Source organism: Liolophura sinensis, chromosome 10 (assembly GCF_032854445.1).
Source record: "Liolophura sinensis isolate JHLJ2023 chromosome 10, CUHK_Ljap_v2, whole genome shotgun sequence".
Taxonomy (NCBI): Eukaryota; Metazoa; Mollusca; class Polyplacophora; order Chitonida; family Chitonidae; genus Liolophura; species Liolophura sinensis.
This window is the reverse complement of record NC_088304.1, coordinates 18,642,494-18,665,602: the sequence shown is the minus strand read 5'-3', so window position 1 is coordinate 18,665,602 and position 23,109 is coordinate 18,642,494. Positions and strand designations below refer to the sequence as shown.

The following is a 23,109-nucleotide window of genomic DNA, read 5'->3' as shown; positions in this document are numbered from 1 at the left end:
TGACTTACCAGGTAAGAAAACAAAAAATGTTTCTCATGTATTTTATTGGTAAATAATTATTTGCATTTTATTTATGATCAGATGTTTTCGTTTACTGTGTATAAAATTGATCGGAGAGTTGTCCCGTAGAACTGTGAGTTTTGGAACCAGGTGAGCTAGACATACCGTTTAACACGTTGAACACTAAATCCGTAAAATACATTTCTCATAGCTTTATTCCATGACGACGTTGTCCAGGTCAAAGTGATTTAAGAACAACGTTACAAATAATGAAGGACGAAGGCTTTCGTTGGATGTAGGATAAGAACGAGATAATATTTCAGAAGGAATACTTCGCCATTAACTCATCATCGAAACTTTCGTACTGCATATGTATTCGTCTGAGTGACCATTTGTTTTCCTTCTGCAGGATGAGGCTTCGATCCACACCCATTTTACTGTATGCTCTATATACAGGTGTTTTTTGGGTAAGAACTGGAGCACAGAAGAATGGCGGGTAAGACGGTAATATCCATACTGTGGATCTTTTTTGACTTATGCAGTTAGAGTATTGATTATATCAGAATGTAATCCCAACAATTTGCTTAGAGTGAATAAGGCAAAGAGTCTTATTTTATAAAGGAGAGATATCCCAGCACATTAATTCATTGATTCAAATAGTTGTTCTGTATACATAAAACTTATACGTAAAATCAAAGAGTTATCTCATCACATTGGGTTAGATCCTTTGAAACAAAAAATTGTGTTTTATGAAAAGACAGCTATTGCAGCAAATTACGTGATCTTCTCTGAGACTAAAAGTAATGTTGTATGAAGAGAAGAATCGCATATCCTTTAGCGATATACTTTGAGACACAAGGATGGCTTTTCTATACGAGAGTTATCCCCACCAATTTAGGTGAGCGGCTTTGAGGCAAACTACTTGTATTTTTTATAAAGAGTTATCCCCACCACATGAGGTAAGATGATTTGAGGCAAGGATTTGTGCATGCTTTAAAGTAGAAATGAATCCCACCGTTTGTGGGATTCATGTTGGGCGTTTTGAAGTCGTAGCATAAATGAAATATTAGAGACTACCGAGTAAAACAACAATCAAATAAATGTTATAAGTAAAATGAACAAAGAGTTTAGAAGACAATAATAAAGAGATCATTATCCCCGTTATGCATTGAGACAGAACCTTGGTGACAGGTGCTGCGTTTCATAAAAAAGTTATCACATTTGGAATATTTTATTCCCTGTTACATATATATATGTGGGGTATATACACTATTTACCTAGCACTGGACATACCGTAGATCTCCAGGTAAAGGAGGTAGCATTTACACCCCTCCCCCAGCCTCTCCTACACCCTTCCCTTTGTTCTTATTTTCGTGATTTTTTTTGGGAAAACATATGTTGTTTAATTTAATATTTCATAAATTAGTCAGTTTTTTCTTTATTTCGTGTAAGTGAGCATGTAAATCATATCCAAACTTCAAATTTTGTGAGAAATTTTGTTTTTATTTTCAGACTAAACGTTTGTTCATACACAGCTTCGGTACCCGTCACGCGAGCTACACGAACTAAAGGCGACTGCTCCATTGGTGCCTGTCACACCAGATACGTGTGAGTGGTTGACGTGAATACTGCCTTTGCAGCGCCTCATACGTGTGGGTTGCTGAGGCACATAGTATACATGTAACAGCAGATACGTGTGGTTGGTTGACGTGAATAGTGCCTTTGCAGCGCCTCATACATGTGGGTTGCTGAGGCACATAGTATACATGTAACAGCAGATACGAGTGAGTGGTTGACGTGAATAGTGCCTTTGCAGCGCCTCATACGTGTGGGTTGCTGAGGCACATAGTATACATGTAACACCAGATACGAGTGAGTGGTTGACGTGAATAGTGCCTTTGCAGCGCCTCATACGTGTGGGTTGCTGAGGCACATAGTATACATGTAACATCAGATACGAGTGAGTGATTGACACACAGTGTCTTTGTAGTACCAGGTACATGACAGTGGTTGACGCACATATTGCCATTGTAACATCAGATACGAGTGAATGATTGACGTTTATACACCCGGTGTCTTTGTGGCGCCATATAGTGTTTTTGTAGCACCAAATACTGTCTTTGTGGCATCAGTGCACATGCGTCATTTCTTCTTGTTATTAAGATAAAGTTTTATAGGCTGTTGCACTGTTTGATATGTAGGCTACACGTACAGAGAACGTGTGTTGTTTTGATTATTTTGCTTTTCTTGAAAATGACCAACAGAAAGTGTTTCTCTTTACTATCCTTTATCTAATATAAAAAGCTCTATGTACGAGAAACTGAATACACTCAGGCTTTGATTCAGTATTACAGAATACGTCTTTTAAAAATACATGTATCTTCGATTTGCCTGTTGATGTCTTCCAAAATTTTTATTGAAAGCAAAAGACAACGAAAAAGTGACATGGTGAGAAAATGTTTTATAAGGGAAGAAAAATAAAACGAGATTAAATGTCGAGTCCCAGGTTTGAAAGTCAGGGCCTCGGCTTAATTAAAGAATTTGCTGCAATGCTAGGTGTTAGGCTAATCCAATCTATGTATGGGGTTACTGTCTGGTCGTCAAGGATAATGCGCCTTAGCAACTGCTAATGATTATGTTCTCCGTTGCAAAACGTCATCACAATCCAGATTTATAGCATACTTCAATAATCCGATCATTGACGCTGATAAACCAGAATTAAGTAAATAACCGTATTAAAAGGAGAATTTTTTTTTATGTTTATAAATGTGGCTGTTTTGCAGAACTACCTATGTGAACAGTTACGTGACTAAGTACAAATGCTGCGAGAACTGGTACCCCAATGCGGATGGTACCAACTGTGATATACGTAAGTATATACCTAAACCGTAGTCTAACAATTATACGTGTATTCAGGCCATCCATGTATACGAATCCTACCTTGTATATAAGCTAATTCGACTTGGTCAACTCCTACTCCAGCTCGGTCAAGTAATCCTTCAAGAAGCCAGTCTGTCTCTGAACACTAAGGTCGCAGGCTCGAATCCAGCTTTTGGTAATTTGGCTGCTACTTGATATCAGGAGGTTCGTCAGGTAACAGGTGAAGTGCCGTTTCGAAAACTTGATACTGACCTCCAGGGACTTAAAAAAAATCAGTAAGACTTGGCGTCTTGTCATGATAAAATATAAAACATGCTCTCGCCACAATATGGTGAAACGTGACCAATAATCACAATCGTGAATTTCTACCGTCCATGAAGTTGTTATTTTGCCTTTGAACTTTTCTTCATAGATATTAACCGAAAGAGGAGCAGAATGCCTCTCGTAATGCCTCTTTGTCGTCACATCACTGCAAATTTGTTAAGCACAACGTAAACACCCAAGGATGCATACATACATACTAAATGCAATAGAGGAAAAAAAAGCATCGAAGCTTCTAACTTATTTTAGTGAGCCTGATATATAATTATGTTTTTTTTTCAAGCAATCTGTGATCAGCGCCGAGGTGATGACGCCGGCACCTGTCAAAATGGCGGGACTTGTACAGAGCCAGGGATTTGCATGTGTCCCTTTGCTGAGGGACTAAACCAGTACGACTGCTCAGGTAGCCATTCTGTCTACTTTTGTCTGCCTGTGTCCGTCCACTGGAGGACTGAACCAGTATGACTATTCAGGCGGCCGTTAAACAAAAATCAACCAATCTGTCGTGATATATAAGTGGCCACTGAAGTATTTCATTGTCCACCTCTTCAGGGTGGTGTACGCTGTAGAATCTATTTGTCGTGATATGTAAGTGGCCACGGAAGTGTTTTAGTGTCCACCTGTTCAGGATGGTGTACGTTGTAGAATCTTTTTGTCGTGATATATAAGTGGCCAATGAAGTGTTTTACTGTCCACCTCTTTCAGGGTGGTGCACTGTGTAGAATCTATTTGTCGTGATATATATGTGGCCACTGAAATGTTTTAGTGTTCACCTGTTCAGGGTAGTGTAGGTTGTAGAATATATTTGTGGTGATATGTAAGTGGCCACTGAAGTATTTTTGTTGATTCCTCTTCAGGGTAAAACATTTAAAATTCTTGTCAGTGTGATTTGTACTATTTATTGTCTACTCTGTTTTAGATGTTAACGAATGTGAATTCATCAATGGCGGCTGCAGTCATGACTGTGTGAACACAGCTGGCTCCTACCACTGCGCATGTCCCGACGGTTTCGCGCTGTCTACTGACGACAAAAGCTGTGTCCGTATGTATGGCATTTCACTCAGAACTAGACTGGAGGGTTATAACATTTTAACCCTAGAATAGTATTATACCAGCATTTCCCCATAGTATCAATAATATGGCGGCAGGTAAAAACCTCTAAATGAACTTCTTGGTGCTTTGCCTTGTACGATGGCGGCCAGCATTATGGTGAGAGCAAACCAAGGTGGGGATGTTGGCCTACATGTGGCTCTTTAATCCAGCTCTTTGAGGTCAGGTGATCGTGCTTCCAGCCTAGAAAAAATTGTATTACATAGCCTGTTTCTTTTAATAAATCGTCTATATTTAGCTTTCAGTAAAATCAGTCTTGCTCGCTAGTAAAATTGTCTTTACTCAGTCATAAGGCCTACACATGGATATGCTGGATGTCCATATTGTTGTATAGAGTGAGTGAGTGATTGCTTGGGGTTTAAAGTCGTACTTAAAAAATTTTCTGTTATATGAGGACGAAGGAATCTTTTAGAGTGCATGTGATGTGCCTCCTTGTTGGAGGACGGATTTCCACCGCTCTTTTATCTAGTGTAGCTTCACTGAGACGTCTTACCGAAGGCAATTCAGCCGCCCCGCCCTAACCATTATACTGATACGTGTCAACCAGTCGCTGCACTATCCCCTTCGTACTGAACGCCGAACGAGGAAGTTACTAATTCCTCTTTTAAGGTCTTTGGTGTGACTCGACCAGGGATTGACCCTGGATCTACCACTCCAGAAGCGGCCTCTCTACCAACTGCGCTATCGGGCCGGTTTCTTGTATAGAACAAAAAGTTAGAACCCTTTTTCTAATTCCTAATCTTAAGCTTCATATAAGTTCGGTTTCGATGGCAAGAACTCCTTTGGTGAGGTCATAATTATTCAAAAACAAGATAATTACGGTCACGATGAATCGCCCTACAGAAAGATTGCGGAGGAGACTTCTCTCCGCCCAGTCAAACCAGTATACCAGAATACCAAGTCATTTAAAACACATCTGACTGTGTTCTTCTGATGTAATGTTTGCTGATAATGTCACGGAATTTTGTGCGCACATACGCAGAAAGTGCGTGGGGCCTTCATGGTGGAAGTGGATAAAGCGCCAGCATCTCACCTTAGCTCTTCCTCTAAGGCGACCCTGCGTGTGGAGGTCTGCGAGCACCCGCGGTTTCTGGTGGGTTTCTACGTGGCTCTGCTGGGTTCCTCTCACCATAATGCTGGCCTCCGTCGAATAAGTGTAATACACTTCAGTACGACGTAAAACACCAATCAAATAAATAAATGAAATAAATAAAAACTTTGACGTGTCAAATGAAATGGTAGAAAGCTTGTAAAACGTGTTCAGATTGGAAAACTCACCGTAGCACACCGTTTGAAATTCGCTCTTCTAAGCTTCCATTGGTCGATATATAAAGCAATTAACTTCTGATCAATTTTAACTTATTTCCCGTTCTTTCAGCGTCATGTTTCGGCTTCATTCCTGCCGGACGATGTCTTAACCGAGGGAAATGTATAGCGCCCGATCAGTGTCAATGTCCTCACGGTTTAATTGAACCTGATTGTAAAGGTAAGTCACCCGTCGTAGATTTTTATATCCATTTTCACACCTATAAACGACGTTTTGAATCAGTAAAGCAAAATTTTCGGATTTGTCAAATCCAAATATACTCCCCAAAAATAATCTGCTAAATTTGCTAAAGTCTGGGTGATGCATTCTGTTATTGCAAAATATTATTCTGCTAAATGTAGCACGTATGTTCTATTAATTCAACCTAAACACTGCATTAGTCTCACAGGATACGTATATGATGTTAAAGAGGAAACAGTGTTTAACATCATTCTAACAACAGACTATCTGTTAAAATGATCAGATTTTTTTTCAGTGTAGTGCTTACGATACATTTACTCGATGTGTATCATATCGTATTTTTAGCTGCGGCAACAGTAAGTTGATGTGTTGGTCGGTAAATTGATTAACATTCCACATTATGCCATTTAACATAGGCTGATTGATCAAATTTACATTTATGACGTCCTATCTTAAAACATGGGCAATGGATTTAACAAGGGGAGGAAGTTGGGGAAAGTTGAGATTTACCGAGTGTATTATAAAAAAAAAATCGAAAAACACACATTATATCTTCTATTACTTTTAAACCATTAATAAGAAAATAATAAGACAATTTTTATCCAACTTGTCTTATCTTGTTAGTGCAATTCCTCAGGCGAAGGAAATCGAAAGTCTACACTGGATGAGCGGGCGAAAGTCTCAGGCTTTAGTTTCACATAGTTCAAACAGATCATGAAAAAAGTTCATACAGACTAAACATTACCCTTTTAAATGTAAACTCCCCAAAATAAATAATTTCATCTATATTTACATATCCATCTTTATGTTGTTCCTGATTCAGATTTGGACGAATGTGACACCGATGCTAACACTTGTAGTCACAACTGTAACAACTACCCCGGGGGATTCTACTGTACCTGTCCCGACGGCAGTGAACCAGACGACGGGGAAAACTGCCAAGGTAGCGGACACGTTTTAATCAAGCTTTGATCCAACCTTATACCGTATGATGTATAATCCAGATGGACCGTGTGTCACTGGCAAAATCCTACATTTAGTTTCTACATACGCGGGGCGATTCGGAAACTACAAAACATGAGTATTTCTATGAAATACTTCTACCACCTTATGTTTTGTTGATATATAGATGCCTTTGTCTTACTATATTTCTAAAACATCAAAGAGCGCTCTGAATACCTCTAGCTTGTGTTTTAGATAGAATAAAGGTATCTGGCCAGAAAATGATCTCTGCAGTAGGAAATAAAGTTTGGAAAGAATCTCCCTAGCTTCTTATAGAATACTGAAAATACGTCACTGAAGAATCTCTTCTGCTTTTGTTTTCAAGGCATTAAAACAATGTCAGAGAAGAAATCATTAGTTTTATAAAGAATATAGGCGATACGTCGAAAAAGAATTTCTCCAGCTTTTGTTTTCACTGAATTAAGGCATTAAGCCAGAAGAGAGTTTCTCCGGCTTTTAGTGCTTGTTATGAAGTGATAAAGCAGGCTGTATCACAGTACTGGCTCTCTAAATACGATCAAGTCATTTTAACGTGGTCGCTACCCACACGATTAGGTCTGGCTCGGAAATTGCTGTCATTGCAACGATATGCTTATTTCCCCGCAGTTTCGTATTCCTGTTTCAACGACACTTCGGGCGTTTGTCCAAATGGCGGTACATGTGTAGGGCAAGACGAATGCTCCTGCGCACCGGGTTTTGAGGTGCCGTACTGTATGGGTATGCTGACATCTCGTTTCTTTGCGCATGTCTCTGTGTTACTTAGTATGAGCAGATTCATCATATAGATTTAAATATTTTCAACCAGCCTCCATTCGCAAATTTAAATCTGATGGCTCTCGGAGAAGTGCTTTGCTCACATATTGTAAATTTACAATATACTTTACCGCAAATTCGACGTTATATCGTTATTTCGACTGGGACGGTTGTAGCAGGATGATGTTAAATTCAGAAGATCCGCACACAGTGTACCTGTCGTATGAGAGACGCAGACGTTTATTGGTAGTATGAATAAACGTCTGCGAAGGATACAGTTCAGCAAAATCGTTTGATATCAACTTTTCAAATTTCTGCATCATTTGGACGCCACAGGCATTTCTCCACACCGTCTTTTCAGCGATTAGAGAGCTGAATTAGCAAATGTACTGGTTTATATCTTGCTCTCCTTTGTTTCATTTATTGTTTTATTTATTTGCTTGAAGTTTACGATGTACTCATGAACATTTTACTTATACGACGTCGGCCAGCATTATGATGAGAGGAAACCGGGCCCGGGGGAAACCCATGACCACCCACAGGTTGTGCTCTCCTTTAGCCCCTGGCTCTCCAAATTTCTTCAAGTGAACATAGTCTACCACTATATAAACGTCAAAAAAAAGGGTATAGGTCAGACCTACCACGGAAAATCAAATTAAAAAGTCTATATGGGTGTGAAAGCCGAGAAGATGGAGTTCACCAATGGGGCAATTCACTCCGAGTAACCATGTTGTAGAAGCCCTTATGAACTTGGCCAATTATTAGCGTTGAAAGCGTCCGTAATAAGTGTCTGGGAAATCAAAAAGAAACTATCAGCTCTCGATTATCAATGTAGCAATGGAGATGTACAGACACTGATGCAATAAATCGGATTTTCGACGCATACTCTGATGCCCAACATTATGTTAGTATCATAGACGTGCATATTTGAGGTAGAACTGCCCAAATTTGCCATGCATGTGTTACTCAATGACCGCATCAAACTGAAGATGCCTAGCGTATCACCCTATTTAGTTCTAAAACTTTTGTTTTCATCTGTCATTAGTTCAACGATAATTTGTTGGCAGATATTGATGAATGTATTAACGAAAATGGCGGATGTGCCCAAGTTTGTGAGAACACGGAAGGATCGTACAGATGTGCGTGTGAGGATGGATTCGCCATGTCGAACACATCAACAGGAGTTGGAGAGTGTTTGCGTAAGTCAATATAATAATTGAAAATGCAAAAACTTATTGTTCACGTTCTTCAAAAGGCTATTGTTCGGTTCTTTTTACCTAGAAATCTGCTGTACTACTTTCCCTATCCGCCTGTCATTTCCGGACTCAATGGTAGATGAAAATTTGCAAGCAAACTGTATTTCTCGATTGCATAAAATGTGAGCTGAATTTTTTTTACAGCGATTTGTTTCAACATTGAGCCTCCAGGAAGTTGTCTTAACGGTCACCAATGTGTGGAGCCTGATGTGTGTGACTGCTCTATTGGATACTCCAATCCCCAATGTTCTGGTGAGTGTGACTGTTCTATTGGATCCTCTAATCACCAATGTTCTGGTAAGTGTGACTGTTCTATTGGATACTCTATTCCCCAATGTTCTGGTAAGTGTGACTGTTCTATTGGATACTCTATTCCCCAATGTTCTGGTGAGCGTGACTGTTCTATTGGATAGTCTAATCATCAATGTTCTGGTAAGTGTGACTGTTCTATTGGATACTCTATTCCCCAAGGTTCTGGTAAGTGTGACTCTTCTATTGGATACTCTATTCCCCAATGTTCTGGTGAGCGTGACTGTTCTATTGGATACTCTATTCCCCAATGTTCTGGTAAGTGTGACTGTTCTATTGGATACTCTATTCCCCAATGTTCTGGTAAGTGTGACTGTTCTATTGGATACTCTAATCATCAATGTTCTGGTAAGTGTGACTGTTCTGTTGGATACTCTATTCCCTAATGTTCTGGTAAGTGTGACTGTTCTATTGGATACTCTATTCCCCAATGTTCTGGTGAGTGTGACTGTTCTATTGGATACTCTAATCATCAATATCCTGGTGAGTGTGGTTGTTTTGTTGTATACTCTAATCCCCAATGTTCTGATGAGTGTGACAATTCTCCTGGATACCCTAATCCCCAAAGTTCTGGTGAGTGTGATTGTTTTGTTGTATACTCTAATCCCCAATGTTCTGTTGAGTGTGATTGTTTTGTTGTATACTGTAATCCCCAATGTTCTGGTGAGTGTGACCGTTCTCTTGGATACTCTAATTCCAAGTGTATTTGTAAGTGGGATTGTTTTATTGCAAACTCTAATCCCCAGTGCACGGGTAAGTGTGATTGTTTTGTTGGATATTCTAATCAGCAGTGTGCTGGTAAGTGTGATTGTTTGTTGGATACTGCAACCCCTAATATTCTGGTGAGTGTGACAGTTCTGTTATATACTCTAATCTTCAATGTTCTGGTGAGTGTGATTGTTCTATTGGATACTCTAACCCCTAATGTACTTGTAAGTGTGATTGTTTTGTTTGATAATCTAATCCCCAATTTTCTGGTGAGTGCGATTGTTCTATTGGATACTCTAACCCCTACTGTACATGTTTTGTGGGATACTCCAATTCCTAGTGTTCTGGTAAGTTTGACTGCTCATTTAGATATGCGTGGCTGCTCTACTGGATACTCTAAATGCAATCCACTGCTTGAATGGATAATGCAACAACCTTGTACATAATATAAAAGAGCACATGTTGGCCAAATGGTTACACTCATAAGAAATAAATGCTAAAGTGAATGGTAGTGGTAGGCTGACTGCATGTGATGTATTTGGTATTTTTTGCCCGGTTTCCTCCGTAATGATCGGGTTTCCTATGTGTTAAAATGACACGAATAATAGAGTGAAACACCCATAAAGGAAGCTATATCATGAATTAGTAAATTATTTATCATGCTCGGTGAGCTTTATTGTATTTATTTATTTATTTGAATGATACGCCCCGGGGGAAACCCACGACCATCCACATGTTGCTGTCAGACCTTCCCACGTGCTTTATTGTATCAAGTTATACGGGTCTAAAAAAACTTACTTTTCAACTCTTCCTGTATAGACCTGGACGAGTGTGAAGAAAACATTCATGATTGTCAGCAGATTTGCCACAACACAGCCGGAGGCTTCGTGTGTAACTGTCACAACGGCTACAGGATAAATGCCGACGAAAGGACCTGTACACGTAAGCTGATAACTAAGGACGAGCGGACTTGTACATGTAATGTTGATATCTGCGTAAGAGAGGACTAGTACCTTTAAGATGATATCTGCGGAAGAGAGGACTAGTACATGTAAGATGATATCTGCGTAAGAAAGGACTAGTACATGTAGGTTGATATCTGCGTAAGAGAGGACTAGTACATGTAAGTTGATATCTGCGTAAGAGAGGACTAGCACATGTAAGATGATATCTGCATAAGAGAGGACTAGTACATGTAAGTTGATATCTGTGAAAGAGAGGACTAGTACATGTAAAGATGATATCTGCGTAAGAAAGGACTAGTACATGTAGGTTGATATCTGCGTAAGAGAGGACTAGCACGTGTAAGTTGATATCTGCGTAAGAGAGAACTAGTACATGTAAGTTGATATCTGCGTAAGAGAGAACTAGTACATGTAAGATGATATATGTGGAGGAGAGAGCTAGTACATGTAGGTTGATGTCTGCGGACGAAAGGAATTTGTACACGTAAGTTGATATCTGCTGACGAGGGGATTTGTACGAGTTAGTTGATATTAACCGATGAGACTATTTGTATGCGTAAGTTAATATCCACCGACGAGAGGATTTGTACGGGTAAGTTGATATTAACCGACGAGAGGATTTGTACGGGTAAGTTGATATTAACAGACGAGAGGATTTGTACGGGTAAGTTGATATCCACCGACGAGAGGATTTGTACGAGTAAGTTGATATTAACCGATGAGACTATTTGTATGCGTAAGTTGATATCCACCGACGAGAGGATTTGTACGGGTAAGTTGATATTAACCGACGAGAGGATTTGTACGAGTAAGTTGATATCCACCGACGAGAGGATTTCTGTGAAATAACATGCCTCGTGCTATAGCATTCTTCGTGGAACAGCATGCCTCATGAGTAACACAGGAGTTCTGTGAAATAAAATATCTCATGCAACAGCATTCTTCATAGAACAGCATGCCCCACGGGAGTTCTATGAAATAGCATTCTTTCTTCCTGTGTCCTGTGCCATCTAGAATTCCACAATCAACATACTTTACCATTTCTTCATAGTTAACTCTGTCCGCTTTCTGTTTCTCTAGCCGTGTGTTACGACAAGCCCCCGGGTTTATGCAGCAATGGTGGTACCTGTGTTGAGCCCGACGAGTGTGAATGTCCGCCAGGATTTCAAACGCCTCAGTGTGACGGTATGGAGAAGCTCTCGCTTACCCAGTTCCCTGAGAATATTATTCCACCGGCTTCAATCGTTTTTCTTGCGCTGTAAATCATTGGTCGTGCTCTGCGTAAGATCATTTGCCATAAAGTGGGCCGCTACAGATTTTCCAGACAATATTACACGCTGAATTGATTATTTGTCGAAATGTCCAATAAAATCGTAAATACTAATTTCTCAGCGTACCTAATTCATTTTTACTCTTAAAATTACACAAAAGTACGGCGAAATGGTCAACTGTGTGTGATGTGCTGATCTCCTTTGTTATTAGACATCGACGAGTGCGGGACGAGCACTCACGACTGTGAACAACATTGTGTGAACTCACTTGGCGGCTTCCGCTGCACCTGTGATGAAGGATACGCGCTGTCAACTGACAACAGGAGCTGCACACGTACGTTAACTCTCGGTCCCTCACATGTACATCCTGTACACTCGTTGGTCAAATAAATTACGTAAAGAAGAGCACAAAACAAAGCCACACTCATTTATTTTTACCTATACGACGGGGGTGGGGTGATCGTGGTAGAAAAAATCCAAAAGAGCCATTTTGGAAACCATACACATGTACCCCGTCTTAAAATTATCTGTTTAATTTAATAGAAAGTATGATGTCTTTGTGAAGGTAAAATATATTCTGCTTTTGCAACAGATCATTCTGTTAAAAATAACATATTTTTTTAATTAATTCAACATAAAAGTTTCATTAAACAACCAGGGTGTTATTTGAATGTGACAAAGTATTGTCTTATAAAAACAGAATGTATACATTCTTACCTGACTCAGGCAACATACGCTTTATTAACATTTGAATTTTTGAATGCAGCAAACTTTGAACATGCGTTATCATCTTTTTTGCCTCTAAATGGTCAGAATATTCGCGTAAATAATCGTTGCTAGTCATATACAACTTACATAACAGCCTGAAAAAGCACACAACGTGAACGCATTTTGTCTTGTCTTGCAGCCGCATGTTTTGACGAAGAACCTGGCGTATGTCCAAACCACGGAGTGTGCGTCAGACCCGGGGAGTGCCGGTGTGGGGCGGGGTATGCCCCTCCCCAGTGCGATGGTAAGGCAAGACGGAATTGATTCGGTTTTTGTGGATCTGCTATGGCTGTTTAACAATCCTCGAAAATACCTTACCTGAGATTATCGAATTTGTGAGTGGAGAGAGGGTGGCAGAGGCAGATTGAGGAAATGAATGTACAAACATTGCTTAATGCTCTATGTTAGAACGCCCTTAGGTAAAATGTGAATAAATGATTTCCAAGGTTATATACATGAGAGTGCTTTGTTAAATGGGGATATTGTGTCTTACTTGATTCTGTTTATTACGGTACGTTGTTTCTCGGGGTGATGTTTGGATCCAGTGTTACAAATCAAACAGTGATTAACAATAAAGTGTATACAGCCTTTTTCTCTACCTAAGGTAAAACAAGAAACAACAAAAACAGCAACAAAGAAAAACAAAAGAAACTGACCGACCATCTTATGTTGAAGGCGTCACCATTCTGTTTAAAACCACATGGATTTGTAACAAAACAATTCACTTGTTGAGACGTTTCAAGCGCTCCTTCAGCGCACTAAATTTACATCATGATAGGCGCAGGATTCTTATCGTTTACAAATTTTAATCAGGGATCCAAACTTGCAACAGTGTTATTTGGGATGAAATGCAAATAATGTGGCTTGACTTATATTGCAGTATGATTCTCTTTGCACTGATTTCTTCTCATAAACTTTCTTTTCAGACGTCGACGAATGCATGCTGGATCAGGACGACTGCGATCAGCTTTGTGTCAACGTTAATGGCACCTTCACATGCGACTGTCGGGACGGATTTCAGCTGACGGACGACAACAAAACTTGCATTCGTAAGGAAGCTAGCTTAACTTTAGAAGCGTAACTGAGTGTTTTTCATCCTTTACCATAAGATATTAAATGACAATAATCTTACTTTCTGTTTGAAATGAATCTCAATGTATTTTTTATTTATATAATTTATTTATTTATTTGATTGGTGATTTACGCCGTACTCAAGAATATTTCACTTATACAACGGCGGCCAGCATTATGGTGGGAGGAAACCGGGCAGAGCCCGGGGGAAACCCACGACCATCCGCAGGTTGTTGCCAGACCTTCCCACGTACGGCCGGAGAGGATTTTATTTATATAAAAGGATTACAGCATAAAAATAGTGTAATAGTTGGAAAATGGGGTTACGTAAACAATCGAATTCGTCCTCCTCTCACTATATATGACCTAGGGTTTTGCTGTTTTTGCGCAGTTACTTAATGCTAAGGCGGATCTCTCCTCTCTGGCCGTAATTGGGAAGGTCTGTCAGCAACCTGCGGATGGTCGTGGGTTTCCTCCCACCATAATGTTGGCCGCCGTCGTATAAGTGAAATATTCTTGCGTACGGCGTAAAACACCAATCAAATACATAAACAAATAAAATAAATAAGGCGGATCTCAATTTTCAAAGCGGGCAATTTTATAAAGTGATACGATACAATTCGTGTATTTGTGAGCAGATCAGATATGATAATATGTCACACTAGCAGTATTATTCACTCCTTTGTTGAAGCCACACTTTTCCACTTAACTTTGGACACATGCATGAAAGTTTTGTTTTAATGGCTTACAAATTTTTGACTGTTCAGCTGTGTGTTTTGGAGAGACACCCGGAAATTGTCCAAATGGAGGATCCTGTCAGGCCCCCGATGAGTGCACGTGTCTCTATGGTTACAAGCCGCCAGATTGTCAAGGTATGCACCTGTACAACAGTATTGACCTTTACAGCTGTTCACCGTTCATTTCTGGTACTAACGTCACTACAGTTTCCTCCTACAGTAAAACGTACCACTCTCGCATTCTTAAAGGATACATGGAGTACAGAAAAGCTTTAAAACACAGTTTTCTTTTTAAGTCTCCTGCGGTCAGGAAATTAAGTACAAGTAGCTTGCTGTGATGGTGACGTCAACGGTGATAGGTGTCAAAACAATTCTCTGTTAGAATCATATTGTCGTCATAATTTCCTACCTTACTGAACCAAGCACAATAATGCATCTACTGGCCAAGGAGACGTTTTCGTTTGTTTCCTGTTCGAGCACGGTTTGCATACCTCTGTATTCAACTAAAGCCAATGAATTTCTCTGAAGGCACAGGTGTTCAAAACTTTTATGTGTCAAAGTGGATGTAAAATTAAGTGGTTTGGACATTAAGTTCATTAATTGTGGTTCAACTGTAAGCAAGTTTTTTATTTTCTTATATTGCGATTATTTTGGCTTTGTTTAACCATAAAAGTAGTGCATGTCTCTGTCTTACTTTATATACCCGGACTAATAATATGCCCCTAGACATCAACGAGTGTGACATAACAGCGCAGGAACAGCCGCCGTGTGAACAGGTGTGTGTGAACACCCCGGGGTCATTCCTGTGTGAGTGTGAGGAGGGGTTTGCGGAAGATGAGGACGGGGCATGTCAGGGTGAGTGTATCGTATGGGGGTCTGTTCGTGCCCTGTTCCAATTTCTGCGTCGACTTTTGGCATGCTAAATCCCCATTTAAAACTGAGCAACCAGTTTTAGGGGTTAATACTAGTGCCTTTTCATGGCGCAAAAAGTACACCATAGTTTCGTGAGGTTTTAATTTAAAAAATGATTTTTGCAGAACGTACTGACTCTACATGATATTGTTTTATCAACAAAAATCTTTTTTAATTTTTATCATGACAAATGATTATTCTGACCCTTATTAATGCAATACGTGTACTCATTCATGATGAAGCTAGAACAAAATTTCTTTCATTTCTTTTACCCAATTTCTTCTTGGTCAGCCTTGTGTGTGGCAGAAGAATTACCAGGCCGGTGTCTGAATGGCGGGATTTGTGTCTCCCCGGGGGTTTGTGAATGTCTGGACGGTTATGAGGGTGATACCTGTTCAGGTTAGTGATGCCCTATGCCCTTCTACATCCCCTGTACAGCTTTGTATAAAGGCAAAAAGTAGTTTCTAGTGAGTATAACGGTGCGCATGCGCAGAACGAGTTATACAGTTGGCAGATTAAAGCACGTGGTCATATATGCCTGTGCCGCAATATTTGCAGATCTTGACCACATCCCGGGGTTCAACTCAGTCATATATTTTTGTTCTTGTGTACTTTCCTCAGTTTTCAAACATCCCCAAGCCCTTTTGTCCATGTTGAATTTCAGGTCTCACAAACATATACTTACAATGCACTTAATTTGCTGAATTGAATTTGGTTTGTTTTTCTGGCATAAGACCCTGATTCGAGGGTAGTAGCTAAGACATTAACAATCTACTACACTTAATACATTTGGCACTATTGGTAACAAGAATGTTTGTTACGACACCTAGATTTCCCAAAAAAGGAACCAAGCCGTAAAAGAAGTCTATGTTAAGATTACGGTTAAGCCTCAGTCTAACCAGTGCGGACCAGATCTAGCCGGATTGTAAGGATTTTCGACCGGATATCTTCTTAACGCCCTGTCCGATTTTCATCAACCATAAATGAACATACAGTTGATTCCACGCCGAAGAGAGTGGAGGCGGTATGGCAGTGATTTGGTCCATCGCTCATCTGGGTAGACATGTACGCGCCTATCACTACAATATACTTCTGCAACGTACATCTTCACATCAAAAAGTTAAACAAAATACAAAGATACTGATTGTCGTGTAAAGAAAGTCGTACCCAAGAAAGATCTTTTGCACAAAAGTTGCAAGTACTGAGATACAGATCCCGTGCAACATAAAAAATCAGGTTTAAAACTGCATCAAATTGACGGAAATGAAACAATGAGTCGTTCTGAGTTGAATGTAGCATCTATAAAAGATACCATAAATGACACTTGATTACAAACACATAAACACTCATATATTATATGTTTTAAAATTGCAAAAATAAAATATGAGAGAAAAAATTTGCACTGATTTGATGCATCAGCTATGGGTCATATCCCGGCCATATCACCTTTATAATCTCGCCACACTGCTTATTTTTCAGTAAAGTTGAAAGTTGACACATCACACTTAAAATCACATTTATACAGTGGTTAAAAGTGCAGTATCTAGGACGAAATATTTCAAATTTTAACATAAGTAAGAAAACGTTATGTGTAAAAGAACAAAAAATAGTCATATATAAAACATAAAGATCGGGAACAACTTTTATTGTTGATTGTATCAGCTTCACAATTGTCTTATTTTTTGGTTATTTGCTTTTTTCCAGAGGCCACGTTTTGCAAGGTGAATAACGGCGGTTGTTCTCACGAATGCATCATGGTACCTGGAGGGTATAACTGCTCATGCCCTGACGGTTACACACTGACTGAGGGCACACAGTGTGAAGGTTAGTTACGGTTAGATACCTAAGGGGAAATACCTATTGTATTATCCGCTTTAACGTCATACATGTATGTATTAGAGCCAGTATTACTATACCGTATACACTGATTCTTGGTTTCCATTTGTCAATACATGGTCATATGATATTCCATAAAACACGATATACAACGACAACGCACTCACGGAAAGCAAAGTCACTCTCACAAAGTTAACGAGGCAACAACCTGGTGCCAACTCCTCTATTATAGCATAAGCAGAATAAAATATGCAGTGATGGTCAAGAAATACTCAAACTGCTGTATTGCCATCACATTTAATATAGAAACATGTTAAAATAAGGCTCTAATAGCACGGAGATGTGAAAATCAATCGTTATCAATCGCAGGAAGAACAATAATTATTATGGCGTCAAAATATGGTAAAAAGAGGTAATACTCAATCAATATTGATGACAAGAATAACAACTATGGCGTCAAAATATAGCTGAAAGTGGTGACGACCAATCCACATTGATAACAAAAAGAACAACTATGGCGTCAAAATATAGCTGAAAGAGGTGTTAACCAATCCATATCAGTCCGAAGAAGAACAACTATGGCGCCAGAATATAGCTGAAAGAGTTGATTCATACCAATTCATACGAAAGAACATTAAGCAAATATATTCAAATATATTCGAATATAAAGACTTTCTGATTATAATTTTGCAGTTGATGCGTGACTGTTAAATGATGTTTAAAATCAGGCTTTTGTGTATTGAAGGTTTATTTAATAAACTACAAATCTCATCTCGCTTGCCTCTTTTACAGATGTGGATGAATGTCAGGGTGATCGCAAGTGTCAACAGAACTGTACCAACACTCCGGGGTCATACGAGTGCAGCTGTCAACCTGGCTACGTGCAGAGCAACAAACATATGTGCATGGGTAGTGTACCAGTTATCTACGCTCCAAAGGTCCATTTTTATCAAACGTCTTGACCTAAGTCAAATATTCAAACAAAACCACAATTACAGTGGTTTTGGTATGTCTCTAAGCAGTTTAAAATTTGTACGCCGATTCTTTGATCCAGGACAGTGAAGCATTCAAAATTAGAATTATTTCCCATTCTGAATGCGACTTTCTACGCACTTACAACTTACGGCTTAAGTTGCTTAATAATTACTAGCTCTGGCTTCCTAAGACTCAGTTGCTAATAAAGTACATCTAAGTATTTTCTGAAATCAGTTACCGGTGGCATGTGTGTTGGAAATTGTACACCTGTAGTTCATGAACGTTATTGGGTATTGCATCAAACAACAACCAGTCAACCACTCATATTTCACAAGTTTTCCTAAAGATACCTGAGATTGGGTATCTTGCACTATGGGATTTTATACTCTTGGGGATTATCAACGCACTTCAACTTCACTTTACAGTCGAATGACCATTAAAACGAACTCCGTATAACCCGCTGAGCTGAGATGAGTTGCGTCTTATGCGCTGGGTTCGGCTGCTTAAAAGTGTATTAGCTAATACCAGTATTAAGTCATATTACATTTTACAATTTTTACAAAACCCAGCGATCAATATACAGTTTTATCAAATGGAACTGCATATGGTTTACTTCATATTTAAAATACTGTTACACAATTATCTGTTATTAATTCTAAAGACAGTTTTGAACAACTGGGACTATGTGTATGCCGAACTTAAAACCAGAGCAGCGACGAAAATGTTATCGCTGGAAAATGGTCACGTGAAACCGGTGAAATCCGCTCTCTTGCCAACTTACCTCCGTTAGAGTTTTAATCAAAGCACTTGTCTCATGTTTTCGTTATCTGGAGATAAATGTTCCTCGGTTTGCCCAGATATTAACGAGTGCCTGTTGGATGTTTGCGAACAAGCTTGTAAGAACACGCCAGGGTCTTATGTATGCCATTGTGGTGACAACTACCTAACCGGTCTGAAAGGAGAGTGTATAGGTGGGTATGATCATTCAAAATCAGGACCCATGGATTTATTTATTTATTTATTTATTCCACTGGTGTTTGACACTGTGCTCACTTTATATGTTATATTTGTTCTTACTTAACACACTTTTAAAGTCGTATGTGTTGAATGTTGTTAATCTGGTGGTTATTGACCCAGAACAGCCATTAAGGGCTGGTGTACTAATGTCTGTTTCCACGCGCCTGGATTCCAGAATTGTTCACAATCAGGTTTATGAATGGAGGAAGCCGTAGTGCCTGGAATAAAACCAACGGACAATCGCTACGTAACTGACAAACCTCCTAACTTTAAGGATCAATGGAGATTAAACCAATCAAAGCTTCAGTGTCGAATTATATGTGAAGATGAGATGATCTCAGGCTGTAAAAGGGATGTTTTTCTTATGGCGACATTAATTCTGTTAGAAACATGTTTGGAAGGTTTTGGGGTTCTTTTGGTGAGATAGGTTTTTATTCATACCTTAAAATATCTCGTGGTGTATTTGCCCATTTTTGGGGCATTTGTAGTCATAGTGCTAGATGTTGATGTTGTTGTTTTTCTTATGCTGTTAGAGATGGTGTTTTTGTTTTGTTTTTGATGTAATTTTCAAAAAGGCATACGTTGCTTGTGACGTTTGCAGGTTGGTCACAGTTTTTTTTTTGCTTGCAGACGTAAACCTGTGTGAACCCGACGACGACCCCGTTGAAATGGCCTGTTCTCCTTTGTGCCAAGGCAAAAGCCCATGTGTGTGTCCAGAGTACCTTAAACTGCACACAAACGGCAAGCACTGTGTTGGTGAGTATGAATCTTTGAAAAACAGATTAATACGCATATGCACTGAGCAACATTGTAAGCTGGTACATTGCTGTTGAGTTTTTAGTTAGTGAAATCGTTACTTTTACCAGAATCTAGTTCTCTAATACAAAATCTGCTTGTGAAGCCTAATTTACAATAAAGGGTCGACGCTCGCGTGGTTCTTTGCGCAACTCAGCTTTCATTAAAGGCAATGTGTCTTCCATAAACATGGTGTGGAAAAACTCTTCAGTAACTTACCACAGGTAGGTGGTTTCCGCCAGCCATTCCAGTTTCCTTCACACATAAAAATGACCGCCATCCTATAAGGGAAAATTTCTTGAGTGTTGCGATAAGCAGAAATTAAATAAGTAAATACTACGAAAGTTCTTCATTATACTCTCGAGGGCGAAATATTAGGCTTACTACCTAGTGATGATGTACACGTAGATTATGTTAACAAGTTCACCCAGGACATTCATGTATTAACGCTTATTTAATAATGGTAATATTAATAATGTCTTTATTTCCGGCATAAACAGACAATAGTTATGTATAGTTATATGTTGGAGAAAAAAATGAGTAAATAGACTAGTTTAGCTAAACTGCAATAGCTACACATGCAAATGCGATGTTTCATATAAATACAAAACACATAATTAGCATTTCAATCATTTTTACCTGCATTTCAATCATTACTGTTTGCATTCCAATCCTTTTATGCATTACAGCCCTTTTTATCTGCATTCCAATCCTTTTCATCTGCATTCCAATCCTTTTTTGCATTACAGTCCTTTTTATCTGCATTCCAATCCTTTTTATCTGCATTCCAATCCTTTTTTGCATTACAGTCCTTTTCATCTGCATTCCAATCCTTTTATGCATTACAGTCCTTTTTATCTGCATTCCAATCCTTTTATGAATTACAGTCCTTTTTATCTGCATTCCAATCCTTTTATGCATTACAATCCTTTTTATCTGCATTCCAATCCTTTTATGCATTACAATCCTTTTTATCTGCATTCCAATCCTTTTTATCTTCACTACAATGGTGGATGTCACGTTTTTGTAGTATATGACCACCACAATAATTACAATATAATGTATGTATTGGGAAAATTTGTAGTTATTTTATTTTATTTTTTATAGAGCCGTGTGCGGTTAAACCGTGTCAGCATAACGGGAAATGTGATCCTCTGTGGGACGGTGGTTATAGCTGTGACTGTACCGGGACCGGGTACACTGGGGTCCACTGCGAGTCAGGGGTGATCGAAATGCCGAAACAAGTTATGACCCGTGTGGACGAAGTCTACCCAAATATCAGGATAGAAGCAAGGCCAGAACAGGAGCTTTTGCTTACCGCGTCCGCTTACCAAGAAGACATCATCCTCTCTCCGAATCCTATTTTCGTACGGTCACCCGTTTCGTTCAACGTGCTGGTGTCTAAAAGAGGGATATATGAATTGACATTTGACGTGGCCGGTCCAAGCGCTAGAGATTACAACAACCTCACTAAAATCAAGATCCGGGCTGATGACGTGTTTTCTCGGCTGAGACTCAGAGACAGTGGGCTTCCCTCGGGTTGTTTCTGGTATCAGTTGAAGTTTGCAGATTACGTATTATGGTTCTTGTCCACTTCCCCGTGGTTCCAGCGGAGCTCCGTGGTCTTCACCACAGGGGTCGTTATGCTGGTTCACGACCCAGTTCATTTACCCATGTCCAGTGATGGCGTAGAAATCACAGTTGATTCCATGGTCAATATCGGAACTCTCCGGTCAGAAGAAGTGGATGGGATACAGCTGGAAAACCATAAAGATGTATCATGTGATATTTTATTTCTGTCTGAAAGAGACAAGAAAGAATTCCGCCAGGCTCGGAGCGCATTGCGGTCTCTTTTCAAAACCCTTGAAGAAATGCTTCCATTTTACATTCGCTTGTCACCTGCGACCAACGCCCTCAGCCAGCCACTTGTCTTCCGACCACAAATTTTGTCAGGCAACGCTGTTCAGGAAAAGGCTATTTGTGAAGGCGCACCTACCGTGGATGATAGGCTGTATGTGGTTTTGAAATTCGACGAATCCTACGTAATGTCAGTGTTAAACGAGAATGTGGAAATACCTGGAGGCGAATTTTGCATCGTTATTGACGTGCTATCAAATGATGGACACTCTGTGACTTTTATGTTCTCTGACGACGGTGGCGCCAAATTCCGTGACGTTAGCACGATCAAGTATCTACAACATAACACAGACTTGGTCTTCTTCATCCTTGGCCTTTCTTTTTCTTCGCCAGGTCTAAGCCATGTTCCTCCGGTCCAGCATGGTCGGTCATTGTGGAATGGAGCCGAATTGTTCACGCTCCAGTAAGTACATATAAGAAAAACATCATTTTATCTTCTACATTACTTCCATTTTAGTCACACATTGCTTTTATCTAATAACCACATGACCAAGGCTACAAGACTTAGATACAGGATCGGACTGTTCGAGGTATGTTGTCTTTATATGGGAACGTAAAAAAGTGTAACTCTCTACTGCATATAGATTAAAAACACCAACGACAGTGTGATACTTGTTAAATGGTCTCAGGTAACTGGCGAAATACGGCCTCTGGTCACCTGAGTTAAAATTTTATTTTATCTGTTCATGGAAATGCCTAAATAGTAGCAAATCACATCACCCCTCCCCCACCCCCACCCCCACCCCCCAGCACCATGGCTTAAGAAGAATTATGTTTATTGCAATATAAACTGACGGCCAAAAGAGTTCGTATCAATTTATTTTGCTAAAGCTAAAAACAGGATGACTGAAGTTTAATATATTGAAAAGACCAATGACTTTAGATATTGAAAATCTTGAGTAAGAGCGGACAAAGCAGCCCTCAAATCATTTTACTAGTGAACAAACAGAGCAGGGCTAGAAAAAAAGCCATTCCATCTTGGTTAACAGTGGGCAGGGT

The 23,109-nt window shown here is 39.5% G+C and overlaps 1 protein-coding gene across 1 annotated transcript; it reads left to right on the top strand.

Moving 5' to 3' along the window:
* Positions 1-954: 954 nt before the first annotated feature.
* On the top strand, positions 955-21,420 carry LOC135476950 (fibrillin-2-like). Its single transcript, XM_064757097.1, has 17 exons — positions 955-959; positions 2,784-2,869; positions 3,485-3,604; positions 4,121-4,243; positions 5,690-5,797; positions 6,642-6,761; positions 8,641-8,772; positions 11,892-11,996; positions 12,294-12,416; positions 12,990-13,094; positions 13,777-13,899; positions 14,689-14,793; positions 15,385-15,513; positions 15,862-15,969; positions 17,275-17,394; positions 18,199-18,344; positions 21,301-21,420. The coding sequence occupies exons 1-17, from the start codon at positions 955-957 to the stop codon at positions 21,418-21,420; spliced, it is 1,878 nt and encodes a 625-aa protein (XP_064613167.1).
* Positions 21,421-23,109: the final 1,689 nt, after the last annotated feature.